The 16,761-nt window shown below is 36.5% G+C and overlaps 1 protein-coding gene across 2 annotated transcripts in view; it reads right to left on the bottom strand.

Annotated features, from left to right (window-relative positions):
* Window positions 1-16,761, bottom strand: part of LOC101742528 (cell surface glycoprotein 1) — an 80,886-nt gene that overhangs the window by 4,382 nt on the left and 59,743 nt on the right. The window contains exons 1-4 of one of the 2 annotated variants that reach the window (XM_062672712.1): window positions 11,889-11,906; window positions 11,029-11,376; window positions 889-1,013; window positions 219-350 (exon numbers count right to left, since the gene is read on the bottom strand). In XM_062672712.1, coding sequence (XP_062528696.1) covers window positions 219-350; window positions 889-1,013; window positions 11,029-11,354 — 583 coding nt within the window. In that variant the 5' untranslated portion in view covers window positions 11,355-11,376; window positions 11,889-11,906. Of the gene's footprint in view, window positions 1-218; window positions 351-888; window positions 1,014-11,028; window positions 11,377-11,888; window positions 11,907-16,761 lie in introns of those variants that run through there. The other variant, XM_004923028.5, reaches the window with a different exon arrangement.

The raw sequence follows: 16,761 nt of genomic DNA, 5'->3' as shown, positions 1-16,761 counted from the left end.
CATGCAATGTCTGGTAGCTGTTTCCGTCACGTAGGAGGTTAGTTGTAGGATAGATTAGTAGTGTTTTTCCGTATACGTTAGAAGAATAGAGTTTTGTCATCTTGCGTTTTACTATGATGGCTACCCGTCACATATCTAAATGTTTATGCGGGTCAAACTAATAAAAGTCTGTCAAAAAGATGTTCTTGTTAAATGATGTATTGGATTTGTGTTGTTACCGTGTAATTCAGTGTCGTTTGTCTCTTCTGCCGCTATAGGTATGGTGAGGCCGCCCAGAGCTCGCGCTGAACTAATCGATGTATTTTGTTCGAGATGATTTTCCAGTGCAGAATTCGAAAATCCTATTCCGGCTGTAACAGAAACGAAAAATTCTAATTATTCAAAGCTAAAAAAAAAGCGCTTATTAATGTCACACATCGAAATTTAGAAGTTAAAAGTCCGTAATTTTTTTTATCGTAAAAACCATACAATTTACTGGTGGTAGGACCTCTTGTGAGTCCGCGCGGGTGGGTACCACCACCCTTACTATTTCTGCCGTGAAGCAGTAATCCGTTTCGGTTTGAAGGGTGGGGCAGCCGTTGTAACAATACTTGCGACCTTAGAACTTATATCTCAAGATGGGTGGCGCATTTGGTGGATGTCTATGGGCTCCAGTAACCACTTAACACCAGGTGGGCTGTGAGCTCGTCCACTCATCTAAGCAATAAAAAAAAACTATAGATTCTGTAGGCCTAGAATTTAATGTCTTGTGTTTGTTAATCGTGGTAAAATAATAAATAAATAAAATGGTCAGGACTAGCAGTTTAGAAGATTTTTTAATTAAAATAAATTCAACGAAAGCTAATATAATATTAAGTGAACTACTGATGAAGCTCAAAAATAACTTACTGGCTGCCAGTACTATTAGTGCAACAATAGCGGCCACAACAAGCGCCAACAGGGTCCAGCAAAGAGGTCGCTTACAACCTCCCTTATCGCCACGTTTGTCCGCCGTCACGTACAACTTTTCACCCCTGAAAACGGAAAGAAAAATATTTTAGTCCATGACAGTCTCCTTTTGCAAGGCCAAACCTCAATCTAAACGAAGGCCCTTATTACCGAGAAGCCTTTACATTCTATCACGAAAAAAAAAACTTCTATCAGCATTTACGAAAATTATTATTTTGTTTGACAGTTTTGTTTTTTATTACATGATGTTATTTCTTCTTCATATAATAAACTATTTGTGAACACGAGCTAAGTGCAGTAGAAGCTCCTTATTCGCGCTTTCTTCATTTGCGTTTTCACTATTCGCGCATCTAATCAGTACACCGGTACATACACATTGATGAAGGATTCTAATATGCCGGATTCCAATATCCGACCGAATATCCCATATATGTAAATTATCATTCCACATTAACGGGTTCTGTATGCGCGGCATGTTTACGGAGCATATACCCTGGGAATGAAGAGTTTTTACTGAACATAATATGTATTTTGTTAAAGGAATTGCTACTTGACTGCGAGATTCGAACTCTGGCACAGTAGCATCGCTCGATACTGGCTTCTTCTGAGTCCGCACGCGTAGGTACCACCACCCTGCCTATTTCTGCCGTGAAGCAGTAATGCATTTCGGGTTGAAGGGTGGGGCAGCCGTTGTAACTATACTGAGACCTTAGAACTTATATCTCAAGGTGGGTGGCGCATTTACTTTGTATATGTCTATGGGCTCCAGTAACCACTTAACACCAGGTGGGCTGTGCGCTCGTCCACGTATCTAAGCAAAAAACAATATCAGTTTAAAGGCGGAAAATAGCCTTACAATCTATTCTGTACCTGGATTCCGGTAACCGTTTCAAATCAGGTCGAAAGCTGTGAACTCGTTTGACCATTTGCTCTGATAATAATATCGTATAAGGTATATAAAATTAAAGAATGATACCATTAGAAAAATATTTCTTTTCCTATGAGAGTGTGTTCATATTTTCTTCCTATATCTATTATATACTAGCTGACCCGGCAGACTTCGTAGTGCCTCAAGCGATAAATAAAAGACCTAAACTTTATTTAATTCCAATTTTCATATTTGTCTTCCTTTTAAACCTTCTCTGGACTTCAACAAATAATGAAGGACCAAAATTAGCCAAATCGGTCCAGCCGTTCTCGAGTTTCAGCGAGACTAACGAACAGCTATTCATTTTTATTTATATAGATTGTTGTCCCGTTGTCTAAATAAAGATCTATTCTTTTCACTAGTTAATAATATAGTTATACCAAAACTAAACATTTTACAGATTACAGATTAACAGGTGAGTTTTATTTGGTATTGGTCTAATTGGACAGAGAAACTCGCGAATCGTTTGATGCTAATTTCAGGTGGAACCATTGCAGCATCGAACGTTCATTCAACTGCTTTGAAATAGCGATGATACTAGCTTTCAATTTCGATGCTTCTTATTTTTTCTTTTTTCCTACCTATGCTGATAGCCTTGAGAGGCTATTTCAGCTATTGACGTGTAGGTGAACTCACGGGGCTCAAACCGGGAGTGTTGCTAACACTGGCCCCAGCAAGAGCAGCGCTTCGTAGAATCTACCACCGGATCGGAAACGCAACCCACAGAGAAGATCCGGCGAGAAACTCAGTGGGCTGTGTCTATGCGTTAATTCGCTCGTCGAGCCCTTCGTCGCAAGCGACGGGTTCGACAAGGAGGGTGACCGGTGCTTGTGGTATCTAAAAGCACCGTTAATGGATCGGGAATCCCGATGCATCATCACTTTGATCATCACCAAGAATGTGGTATGTATTCCAATTTGAGGACTCTGACAAAACATTCTAAAAACAGTGAGACATATTGTCTATACGTCTCGTAGTTTCTGAATTTATCGCAAAAGAATTTAAAAAAAAAAAAATTATTATTTACTTTGTATTTTCCTTTCGTTCCGCGTGGTGATATAAATTGCAGATTTATTTATATCTTAATACTCTTTAATCTTTGCTTATCACCAACTTTAAGGACGGTAGGACAACATTTTTGCACGTAGCTGATAGCGGGACAACGATAGCATCATATTTTGATAGCATATCGTTCTTGGGATACCCTTATTATTTAATAATATCATTCAGTGCGCTGTTCGTGATTAGAAATTGTTTTATTGGCGACGCTGCGTAGATCGAGTCACGAGCCATTTGTGTGCAAATTTGTATGGAGTTGGAACAGCGCCCCTAGCGGCCAACGAAGGTAAGCTGTTCCAACTCCATACAAATTTGAGTTAACGCGATCGAGAAGTTAATAAACTCACACTAAGCGCACTGATATTAAAAACGTAGGTACTCGTGCCATAGAGTACAATTAGTACGGCATTCGAAGTTGTATTTCGTTTATCAAATGACTATACTGTATCCGAGCATATGCTTTTATTTTTGAAAAATTGTCTTGTATATAGTAGACAATTTTTTAACATTGTGAACAGCTGCTATTGTCTATAGTAAATGTATTTGTTTTACAATCAGTGCAATCTAGCCCGTAGACAGAACCCACTGAGTTTCTCGCTGGATCTTCTCAGTGTGTCGTGATTCCGATTCGGTGGTGGTCGGTTCAACGAAGGACTACTCTTACTAATAAAAAAAAGTGTTAAAAGCAAGCTAACGCAAATCCCTAAAGATGAGCCCCATGAGCTTATCTACCAAACCGCTCGTATTTGTAATAACCCTTGTTGCATTAGACGCCTTCAGCTCTTACACTAGGAGCAGGCTTAGGGGCCCTAGTAACCGTACTCGTCGAACTCGGCAAAGAGTTCAACTTGTAACCTAATCCATTCATCAGCCCGCTGAGCTCCTCGCCGGATTTTTCTCAGCGGGTCGCGTTTCCGATCCGGTAGTAGATTCATTCGCGAAGCAGCTGCTTTTGAGTTGTTAGGTCTTCTTTGGAGGCGCTCGGGCAGCTGTTAGCAAATACCACCTCTCCTGGCTGAGCCTCTGCTCGCCCACCTGTCCTGGTGAAACTAGAATGGCCACCACTAACCCTTCAAACATAAAAAAGTAATAACCCCTTACCAATGATTAGGTAAGAAATAACTCTATGTTTTCGTATATCAGTGCAGATACGTCACATTCATTAGTTTCGAACGAAAAGTGTAATGTTATTCGATAATATGAGCTAGTCTTAGTGAAACGTTCAGTTATTCACGTGGACCGTACTCCTATTGTGCCCGTCTTCAAGTACCAGCCCGCGGGCATTGTCCGTGCTATTGAATATGTAACAGCTTTCTAGAAAAAGTTATACTAGTTTTGTGTTTTGGACAGGAGGTGTCGACTCATTGAAAACTCTGTCGGATTTCAGACAATGTACGCTTGTGTAACACGTAAATGTTTTTCTTCGACTTAATTTGAAATTCGAGAAAGCTCATTGATGTTCACAGCTCGTTAATGGATTTTTTTAAATATTAAATGTTCAAATATCGACTGATGAGTTCAGGAAATAATTCAAGTATTTATTTGTTTTTCTGAGAATGTATTTAAGATTATTTCTATATTTTACACAACAGATTAAAAGTATGTTTTATATAGATTAGGTACATCTAATGTGGGCGGTTGTGTTCATTGCTTTGCATACATATTTGGGCCCTTTAATGACTTAACAACGGTTAAGCCGTGAGCCTGAGTTCCCTAACAGGAAATAAGTGGTCAGTAATTAAGATCACAGCTCACAAACAGCCTATTAGCGGTTTATCTATATAAAAAAGAGTGGCTTAAATATTTGCATTGTTTTGATCAGATAGTGTAACGGACACGCTCTATCCAGTATCGGAATTATATAAATCGCATTAATGAGCAGATAATACAGATTAAGAATTAATGAGGGATATGTTATCGGTCTGCCCCTGAAATGTGTTTGTTATTGGTATTCCTTTTGAATCATTAGTAAGTAGCACAGTTAAAAGTCAGTGTCTTCCACGGTCTCTTTTGACAGTACTCTGAAAATAATAATATTGAAACATACAGAAAAGTGTTTTTACTGCATCAAGTTGATTAAGCTATTGGTTTTGAAGCGTAGATTTTTAAATAATTTGATATTCAAATATTGGTTTTATACGGACCGTAAAATAACCACGATTTTCAAATGATATAATTCTGTTAATGTACTTACGTAAACTTTAACAGCAATGGTACATGTAAACTATTGTAAACGTTAGAAAATAAGTAAAGTCACCACTGGCCCTTATATTAGATGTCAGTGAGACGATAATATAACCCATATAAAGTTTAGGCAACCCAACTAATACGAATAAATAAAAAAATCAGCAAAATTTTAGTTTTAACGCCACAGGATATATCTCATTACTCATTATTTCCTTATTTGTTTCCTTTGTGGAAGTCTTAATTGTTTTTTTTTAATAATTGCTTAGCTTAAACAATGAGAAAACGTTTGCGGAAGAATTTCAGGACGTCATTATCTTGGACGTCAATTGACTTACGCAATATGCTCGTAGGGATTTAATTCTTGTTTGTAATATTGTTTGTTTTTAGAAGCCGCGTAAAAAAATAACGTTTTCTTTGCCGGATTTTAGTCATTATCAGTGAATACCTTGATAAAATGTACAGTATTGGATAGAAAAAAAGGTTTTGAGCTTAAGTATGTGTTAATAAAGTACCCATTTTGTCGGTGTTGTTATTTTTATATTTATGACCGATTTCTGTAGATTCATTTACCATGTGATGCATTCTATGCAAACTATTCAAACTCATTATTTTAATCAAAAGTCTGAATAGTAACATAGTTCAGATCTAATTAAAAGAAAGAAAAAACCAAATGAAAAATGACGTAAAAATAAAGTGTTAATCAAATGAAATGTTACGCTTAAAGTTTACTTGTCTCGTTTATATCTATATATATAAAAATGAATTGCTGTTCGTTAGTCTCGCTAAAACTCGAGAACGGCTGGACCGATTTGGCTAATTTTGGTCTTGAATTATTTGTGGAAGTCCAGAGAAAGTTAAAAAGGTAGATAAAGATGAAAATGCTCGGAATTAAATAAAAATAACAATTTTGTTTTCCCTTTGATGTGTCCATGCGATGAAAAGCTTAGGTCTTTTATTTATCGATTGAGGCACTACGAAGTCTGCCGGGTCAGCTAGTAAAGATTAAAATTGACGCATGTGAGGTCACATTTTTTTTGTTGTTGCTTACATGGATGGACGAGCTCACAGCCCACCTGGTGTTAAGTGGTTACTGGAGCCCATAGACATCTACGACGTAAATGCGCCACCCACCTTGAGATATTAGTTCTAAGGTCTCAAGTATAGTTACAACGGCTGCCCCGCCCTTCAAACCGAAACACATTACTGCTTCACGGCAGACATAGGCAGGGTGGTGGTACCTATCCGTGCGGAGTTACATGTCGCATGATTAGATCCGTTAACTTGTTCTAGAATGAAAATAGCTTCTTGAGTTTATTTTTAACTTTACTCGTCAATTCCTGCCATTTTTTCTAGTTTATTGGAATTAAGTAAGTTGTCCCAAACTCCAAGCTAGAAAGCACGACTCCTTCGTGGTAAAAATAGGTTAGATCGTGGTGATGGTATATTGTCCACCTATTCTACCAGTAATTATGTTTCTTTGACTTATATGAGGCAGATGACCTCCCGATCCATTTTGGTATTAACTCATAGAATGATGACGATACCTAACTTCAGACACAGTTTGTTTAATGCTACGAATAATATTCGTAGGTTTAATCATAATGTCGATGACATAATGTGAAGTTTACACGGTGAGCATTTCATTGGTATGTGGCGCTAATTTCTAATTCAACGGCGGTCTAACAAAATGTGTCGTACATAAAACCGATACCAAATTTAAATGTATTATGCGAGCTATTCAAGGTCAAGGACAACAAGGTTGTTTAAGTGATTTATACGTGGACAGGTGGGGGTGGCTGTACTTTACGACTTATAGTAGGAATTTGGTAGTTAAGTTTAAAAATATTCTAAATGTTTTGTATCGATCTTTCGCGACAGATATTGGACTCTTTGTTCATCGATTGATTGAATAATGTATGTAGATAGAATAATTTCTAAGAAAACGATTAATTTACGATTCCGAGAATGAGTAAACGTTCCAACTCAACAATCGAGTTATTTATCGATTATTCAGAGTCAATCGATTCGTACGACGATTGTTGTGATGCAAGTTCGTTTTTTTAAATGTTTCTAATTCGCGATCATCGACCTATCGACTCGCGAAGCAAATCGAGATCTTACAATCGTTAATCGTGACTGGCTGAAAAACGATTAAACATCGAGTACCAAGAGAAATCATAGAGGAGTATCACTATGTTTTGTTCTTCCGATTTCCGACAGATGGGATTCTCTTCTTCCGGTAACAGTAAAACTGATAATCTAATCGAATTACACATTATTTGGGTTCTGCCCTTATAAAAGTCAGCGGAACAAGAACTTATGCAATTTCTAACAGTAACCATGAAAACGCGTGAAATAGCAGTTCACGTCGGATGTGAAAACGTTCGTTGTAATGATCATTAAATTAATTAATAGCTGGTATTTGTAATGATTACCCTTCAGTTTCATGTTCACGAAGTTATTAAAGATAATAGGTGAAACTCGTGTTTATCGAATAGTTTGAACGATATTAGCATAGATAAGCTAATAAATTAGCCCCCACTCTATATCGATCTCTCGAGAACGGTCGACTCTCGATAACTCTCTTCTTCTGTTGTTCGTGGACGTAAACAGATATGACAGCGTACAATTGCAACTGCAAAAAGGCTTGCGACATTTAGGTTGAGTTGTACCGAAAACTTGTGTAAAGTATGTCGATTAATGGAAGCAAATAAATAAAACAATCGCGTTCGTGTGTAGCAAATATCTTGAAATATCTATTTGGACGGTGTTGGCTACCACTGCAATAGAAATTGGGGAGCTAAGTAAGGAAATAGGTGATAATAACCCTAGTGTCACAAATCTATATATTAATACGTGAAGCAAAAACTTTGAATCCCTTTTTACGAAAATTGCGCGGACGGAGGAGTATGAAATTTCTCACACTTATAGAGAATATAGAGAAGAAGTGCACAATACTAATTTTTTTATTTTAAATAATGCCTAAAAGATACATTAAATCAATAAAGAAGACATTACACACACTACATACCAGATATTTGACGCACACATGCACGCATACTATTTATTGTCAAACTTTTGTTCTTAGCGTCTGTGATCAAATTAAGAATAGATTAAATATTGTTTGTCTAAATTTATATTTTTTATAGTGTAGTCTTGGCGAAATTTGTGATTATAGAAGTATAAAATACAATCATAATAGTGTACAAACTTTCAATTCCAATTAATTATAGTCGAATTTCGACTACTGCGGGACCTCTAGTTAGTATTATTCTTTAATTCCTTTCCTACGTGCTACCGCATAATATTTAATGGAAACTTTTTCTAGAATTCTGTGAAGCGAATCCAAGTATTGTGGCTGAAGTTTCATGGAGTTTAAACGACAAACGATTTTTCGATTTCACAGTCGAAGTTTGTCTCAAGGACATAACGAGAACGGGTGTTAGCGATGCGGAAATACGGGCCTGTGACCGATTGCTCTGTCATGGTGCGGATTAGTTAAATATATATCGTGTTGATTATGTTCTAAGTGTTTGAAATTAGTCAGTTTGTTTGAATACAAAGGTACAATATAGAAACTTTTTATCAAGCTGATCGAAAGTTTGTTTTTGTTTTGCATCCTCTGTTTTTTAATAATGGTTCTATATCCAATTAAACTTCCCGGGATTAAATTTTGTGTGTGTGTTTTCAAGAGATTTCTTTAAAATGCTTTTTTTTATTAATTTGATGTTCAATGAAGTTTCGATCCTTCACGACAAAAATATGACGAAAGTATTAACTCCTAACACGCGTTGTATTTAATTTTGTCCGATTTCAATCTAACTGAATGATAATATACTATTCCTCGTCACGAATTGAGTTGCTGTTCGCTTCGGTTTGATCTTGTCTAAAAAATTTTTCAGCAATCACTTTGTCTGTCGTCGTCACGAGACTAGTGATTCGACAGAAGACGAATTAAATATATATATATATATAGTTATTTCAATGTGCAGTTAATGTATGTATCAGAAGTAGCGATAACCATGGTATGTTGCTTTACTGCTTTCAATTCTACGAGAATTATGTTTTCATTGGGGAAACAAAGCAAATAGATTGGGTAAAGTAATTCGGAAATCTATAATAAAAAAATAAAAATAAACTATTAAAACACCAAGACCAAATCGAAAAGTGGGTACTTTTTGACGTTTTTTATAATTTTCTTGATAAGTCATGACTATAACTTTTACATGAATTAAGATAAAATCTAGTATACTAATAAAAGGTAGAGGATTTTTCTAAAAAAATTGCCTTCAAAAGGATCGTGTGAATTCAGTTACATAGTCACTCTCTTATGTTCTGGTTTAGCTTTTCGGTATCAATTAATAACATAATATCATTAGGAGCAACATTTGTGGTTTATAAAAAAGTAAAAAGTGACCAAACTTTTGCTATTAACTCGGATTCACGGTGCCTATTTCTATTTCATTTGCAAACAGGGACTTGTGAACCATGATTGATGAATGTGTTAGAGGAAGTCTGAAAGTGGCATTTGTGACAGAGAAGTTGAGAAGTGCGCGTTTGGGATGGTATAGACATGTGATGAGACGAAATGAAAATGAGGTTGGTAAGAGTCTTAATGATGAATATGAATGTGGAAGAATATAGAGGAAGAGGTAGACCTAAGAAGAACTGGATGGATTGCGAGAAAGACGGTATGGGTAAGAGGGGAGTGAGCGAATAAATGGTATATGATAGAGGAGTATGGAAGGAGAAAACATGTTGCGCCGACATCAGGTGACTGGGAAAAGGGCAGGAGAATGATGATGACTTGTGAACCATGATTAATGAAATTAAGTATGATTGATTGCGTAAATTAAATAGATATATAGTTCAGCATTAAGTTGAGTTTACATATTCATACATGTTCTATAACGTATGTGCGTCGAATCAATACGAAGTAACAATCAGCCATTGTTTGCATTGCATCTATCGATAATTGTGATGGAGCACATTTATTTGAAATATGCAGAGTTTGATAACAGTTTATCAATCTGAAAATTTATTATTCGCATTAAGACTATAAAAAATATATTGGGCGCATAATTTTTAATATTCTTTTTTTGTTTAAAATTGAGTCAGTGAGCACGGGTGATTTCTGATATGAAAAGCACAAAGTGAAGTGGACAGACTTAATGAATAAGACGTACAGTGTATAATATCCAGTGCAGATACTAATCTGAAAAAAGTGTTTACCAACGACTACCACACATTGATTTCGTTAAAATGACGCTAGAAAAGTAAATAAACGCTATCAGCTATCACGCATATTAGGTAACTATCAAATGCGAATTTTTTACTTGAATCGGTAAGCTTTATGCTTTTGCGTTCGGTACGCGCCGATTTTTGAGAAAAATGAAACGTTATTGTTTTTTTTATATGTGTAAAGTAGCATTATCATTATGTTATTGATGCATATATATATATATTCTTTTTTCAATTGATAAGTACGCGGCAGTTAATTTATTTCCTTCGATGATTCTTGTCTATCTGATACATGTCTGGAAAAGATCTCTCTTAGCGATAACACCGCCTTTTGTACTTTTGTGTTCAATGGTTTGCCTTTGTGTTTATTTTATACTAGCGACCCGCCCTCGCTTCGCTTCGGAAACATTAAAACACACATGAAACAAAAAAAAAAAAAAAAAAGTAGCCTATGTTCATCAGGGAGAATGTCGGCTTCTAATGGAAAAAGAATTTTTCAAATCGGTCCAGTAGTTTCGGAGCCTATTCGAAACAAACAAACAAACAAATCTTTCCTCTTTATAATATTATATTAAGTATAGATTGGCGCACTATCAAGCATACCATCTCTCTTTGTCCCTCTAGATTACCTACAAGATCGTTAATGTATTTAAAGTACTACAAACCTCATAAACTTCCTGTGTTCGTTGACGGGCACGAAGTATTCATCGTACGGGTTCGTGCCGTTCATATCTATCTCCACATCCTTCTTTTTCGCATTACCATTCTTCGGTGCTAAATTCAACAATTCTAAATTGACGGCCTCTAATGTTTTTGTGTCTCCGTTGAGTTGGTTCTGTTGCGCGCCGTTGGACGCGAAGGAGTCGTTGTGGTTTGGATCGGATTCGTCGTGCTGGAAGACTTTGTTGTCGTAGCCGTGTGGGGAGGGCGGCGAAGGCGGCCTCTGCTGCGGCCTGTCGCGAGGCGACGCCGATCTGCTGTGGCTATCCATCACTTTTGGAGCGGATAGGCATCTGAAATAAGAAACAGTATAACATGTAAACAAGTAACGAAATCAACATAAAAGTGAATACTTTGTAATGCCTAAAATAGAATTGAAAGGATTCGGCAAAATTAGAATGAATCTTCACGGTCGACAAATATATTATTTTATAATAAATATATAAAAAAATGAATTGCTGTTCGTTAGCCTCGCTAAAACTCGAGAACGGCTGGACCGATTTGGCTAATTTTGGTCTTAAATTATTTGTCGAAGTCCAGAGAAGGGTCAAAAAGGTAGAAGATATACATATATGAAAATGCTCGGAATTAAACAAAAATAACAATTTTGTTTTTCCTTTGATGTGTCCTCCGTCGCACAGATTCCTTTTGTTTGTTTTAAAGTTTATTTTATACAATAGCTTAGGTCTTTTATTTATCGATTAAGGCACAACGAAGTCTGCCGGGTCAGCTAGTTTTAAATATATTTTTTGCTTAAAGCCTATTGTTGCATCCAAAAAAATGAATTTAGAAAAACATTTTTTACATTTAGCTACTATTTTCTGCTTTTGTTATTTTATCGTGTCTTTTAAGATAGGCCTCCGGCGACTCCTTCCGTTGACTCGTATTCATCGGTATGCGCGAGACGGATATGGATGTTAAATATACGTGATGTGTAAGATCATTATACTAATCTTATAGCTTAACCAACTATGCCTGGCGCGTGTTCTCTGTCTTTTTGTTGTGAAATTTTCATAATGTTATTGTTTCTTAACTTATAAATATCATGAAATCTCACGGACGTAAAGAGCTATGTTCTCTTGTTGTTGTAATTTCAATAGTTCCTTTTAAATATTCAAAGATGTCAAGTTTTTCAAATAAAATCGAGACACAGGTAATGTAGCATATCGGTTTCGCTGTATCCGCTCACAATAAAAATGCTTGTATCTATCTGCCAAGTCGAACAAAAAACTATGAGATATATTCATCAATTTTCAATGAATGTTTTTGCTTGTTTGAACATATTTAATGCTTAAAACGACAGCTTAATATTTTGTTTCTGTAGAAAAATAAGGCACGTAATGGCTTATGGTAAATTTGATGGTTAAATGAGTCGACTATTATCAAAGCCGGCAATCTGACTTTTGGACAATTATTGGTAAATCAGAAAAACGAATTATTGACTTTGTATTCCATTGGCAGTCACAAAACTCTTCGGAACGACATCTTAGATAAATAACAGGTTAACTATTAACTTTAATTTAATGCAGGTTTTGAACCGTATTCTTTGAAGGAGACGATTATATTCAAATCAATCTGTATTGACATATCAATAACATTTTTTTGGCCAAATGCACAGATTGCCACCTTTGATAATAGACGACTCAAATATCAAAGATTAAGAAGTTAAGTCTTTGTGTCATTGCTCCTCATTTATCTTTTGTTTTGAGTACTATAGTTACGCTGCATTGGAAGAGAAACAATTGTTTACATGCAAATATAGGATTAGCAAGCTGAAGTGGCAGCAGGCAGGCCACATAGCGCGAAGGTCGGAAGGCTGATGGGTCAGAAAGATCTTTGAATGGAGACCACGTACTGGCAAGTACAGTGTGGGACGTCCGCCTACCAGATGGAACGATGAGACACTGGAGATCGATTGGCGTCTGCCTATGTTCAACAGTGGACAGCTATAGGCTGAGATAATGATGATGAAACGTCAAATATGTCACTAACAATGTATATCATAGTTGTTGTTTTTTTTGCTTAGATGGGTGGACGAGCTCACAGCCCACCTGGTGTTAAGTGGTTATTGGAGGCCATAGACATCTACGACGTAACTTACTGGTGGTAGGACCTCTTGGGAGTCCGCACGGGTAGGTACCACCACCCCGCCTATTTCCGCCGTGAAGCAGTAATGCGTTTCGGTTCGAAGGGTGGTGTAGTCGTTGTAACTATACTGAGACCTTAGAACTTATATCTCAAGGTAGGTGGCGCATTTACGTTGTAGATGTCTATGGGCTCCAGTAACCACTTAACACCAGGTGGGCTGTGAGATCGTCCACACATATAAGCAATAAAAAAAAAAATGTAATTGCGCTACCCACCTTGAGATATCAGTTCTAAGGTCTCAGTATAGTACATTGTAACCGCGTTGTTGTCGTGCTGACAAAAGCTAGGCATCTCGAATGTTACGTAACTCTCTGAAAAATCGAAAACGTTTCGACCGGCTCGCGTGACATCGCTGGATCACGATTTTTCTATTCAATTGATATGAACAACAATACGATTTTGACGAATATTATATACCTATCTATGCTTAATTCAACTGGTATTTAATATTATGTTATTTAATAATAGTTGGTAGGTTTACGACGAATGGAAAGATCTTCCACCGAGCGGGTGATATTTGCTCGGTAGACCGACGCGACGGTCCGAATGTTGCTTATCTTCAAAATGTCGTAAGCGAGATTCAGGCATCTGTCAAATATCTTGCGTTGTATGATGGCTACCCGCCACAGCTAAAATAAAATTGTATCCCTTGTAATTATCCCTAAGTAACGTAAAAATTCGATATTCCCATCGAAAGTACCGAGTGAGTATTTAATATGGCTGTGACAAGTGTAGCTGGAGACACACAAGAAGTCGAAAAATTGGAGTTCCACCTTTTGTCTACAATACATCATTATTGTTCTTTTTATTGCCTTAGTAGGCATACGAGTGTACGGCCAAGCCGCTGCCCATCCTTGAAGGCGAAGTTACCGTTTTTGGAATGGAGAGATTTTCCAGGAAGAGAGCCTTGTTATGCTATGTTAATTAACAGTTCAAGGGGATATATTTCGTCAATCTGTCACAATTTTCTTTACAAAAAACGAGTATCGCAAAAAAAACAACTCAATGTTGCACAATATTTTTGGGGATGAATTATTCACTACTTATCCATTATTTTCTCACCTCATTTGACGTGTATATTTTTTTTGCTTTCTGTGTGGTTCTAGCACTAAGGATTTGATAGTATACCGCGCGTTTCCAGGTCGTGGTGTCCGGGGTTTTTTTCTGTATCTTTCATGGCTTATCAGATTACCGCCACCGGGCATTTTGCAATACGACGAAAAATAAATTATTCGATGTAACAAAATTGATTAACCGTATGAATCGATTAAAATCATATCGAAATCTGAAGTATTGTAAACAGATTTCCGACAAGTCTGTAATATCAGTCTGTCTGTTAATAGTAGTGATGTCTCACAGTTTTTTTTTAAAACGAAAATATATTCTCACTATCACAGGTACATATTTTATGATAATACACTCAGTAATGTCGTCGGTTAAGATTTGTTACTGACGTGTGAACAATAGGACTATAACACACTTACGAGCACAAGAAAGCAATAATATCAACAATAATATTTTTGTATAGGATGATCTCAATCCTAAACAACCGTCTGTAAATATTTAGCTGAAAACGAAAGGCTTAGTCAAGAGAGTATTTTAGAATAGAAATTCATGTTTCATTGTCTACGGTAAGGGATTTAGAAATCGATGCACCTATTTATAGATAAAACGTGGTGATTATAAAGCTACATATAAATTTATTTCTTTGCGTTGGGTACAATTTTTAGTTCCTCTAATTCACGTAATAAGTTCTTACTTTTTGGTAAATTAACATTTCATTGGTATTGACTTAAATTTATACGAGCATGGGTGACACAACGAATATTCATACCCGATCCTGTGGACCGAATGGTAAACAGTCGACGTTGCCCTAAACACGTCATTACGGATCTTCCCGATCCATTAACTGTACTTTTAGGTACCTCAAGCACCGGTCACCGTCCTCTATCTACTAGATACCACCGGGTATCTTCAACTTTATCTATGCAGTTTTTTTTTTGAGTTGTCAATGAATAAGGCTTAGCTAAGATCGTAGATAGGGATAAAACAACGTGCGAACAAAAAAAACATCGTGAAACAAAGGAAATGATTTTGCTTAAATCAATTACAGTTAGTTGATTACATTCGAAATACATTGCACTTTCACGATGCAGCACGCAACATCTATAGCGTTACGTATGTATTGTACGTACGTTTGTTTATGCAATTTTCATTTAAGGAATACTCGTTTCGTGTTCTATCTCTTTCATTGACAGTCAATTGCTGAAAAGATCGATAGAGACAAAACAAAGAGAATTAATATTGTTTACACAGCAATTGTAAGTAACAGGGTGAAGTCTAGTTTATACTAATACGATACAAGTAATAACGACATATTTCGCTTAATACGCGACATTTATCTTTGTAATTAAAGGTGCGTTTTGTTTGGTATTAGCATTGGTATTTTTAAGCTATTGCATAGCTTTTATCGCGGGCCTTGAGCGCGGCGACCGAATCATGAAATTCCGTAACGAAAAAAAATTTACTCCCCTCACTCCGCCTACCATGTACCTCGCGTTCAACACATTCACACGTTGCGCTTGTGTAGTGTTTGTGAATAAGCGCGTGGCGTGACGTCACACTGCATGCGCATCATGAAAAGTCTGCCCTTTCTCTTGCGCGGTCTAGCTTGTGAGTGTGAAGGGGACAGTTAAGGTTTTGCTTTTATTAATGTTTAATATAGCGTGGTCTTGTTTTATTATTATTTTAATATTAAATTATCATTGTCTAATTATAATTGCATAAGTTGATAAAAAATGCTATGCAATAGCTTTACCGCGGCAGTTCCCGAGTGCCACACGTTTTTTTTTTGTTTTTTTTCCTAATTTTAAACTTTAAATGGCTCTCCTGTAAAGTTGCGAAAATGTCTTTTAAACCAAATAGTCTTTCACTCCTCGATATATTCTTGGATAGATTCTTGAACTTGTACAATATCTACGCATATCAAGTTTGGTAACTAATATATTTAGCAGTGGATTTGAAGTTTTGATCGTCTAAAGAATAAGACTTTCGTATACTCACTCGTTTATAGCGATGCGAACATGCAAGTGTTTACATCCTACAGACGGGTACCAATTTTTTTTATTGAAATACATATTTGCTTAATCTATGCTCAACGATAAAGGAATAACATCGTGTAATAAAAATCAAACCCGCTTAAATTATAATTTGCGTAATTAGCTATTGAAACTTAGTTATTATTATTATTTTATTGCCCTTGTAGGCAGACGAGCATACGGCCCACCTGATGGTGAGTGGCTACCGTCGCCCATGGACTTCAGCAACGCCAGGGACAGAGCCAAGCCGCTGCGTACCCCTAAATATTATATAATAAAATTAATTATAATAATATACTAATAATATTAATTCTGAAGATGTACGAAGGTATTTACGTTGTGATATATCTATGGGCTCCGTTAACCACTTAACATCAGGTGGGGCGTGAGCTCTTTCATACGACTAGGAAATTAAACAAGAAAGTTAGGGTA

Source organism: Bombyx mori, chromosome 15, assembly GCF_030269925.1.
Source record: "Bombyx mori chromosome 15, ASM3026992v2".
NCBI classification, from domain to species: Eukaryota; Metazoa; Arthropoda; class Insecta; order Lepidoptera; family Bombycidae; genus Bombyx; species Bombyx mori.
The sequence above is the reverse complement of the archived record's forward strand: the minus strand, read 5'-3'. Positions and strand labels throughout refer to the sequence as shown.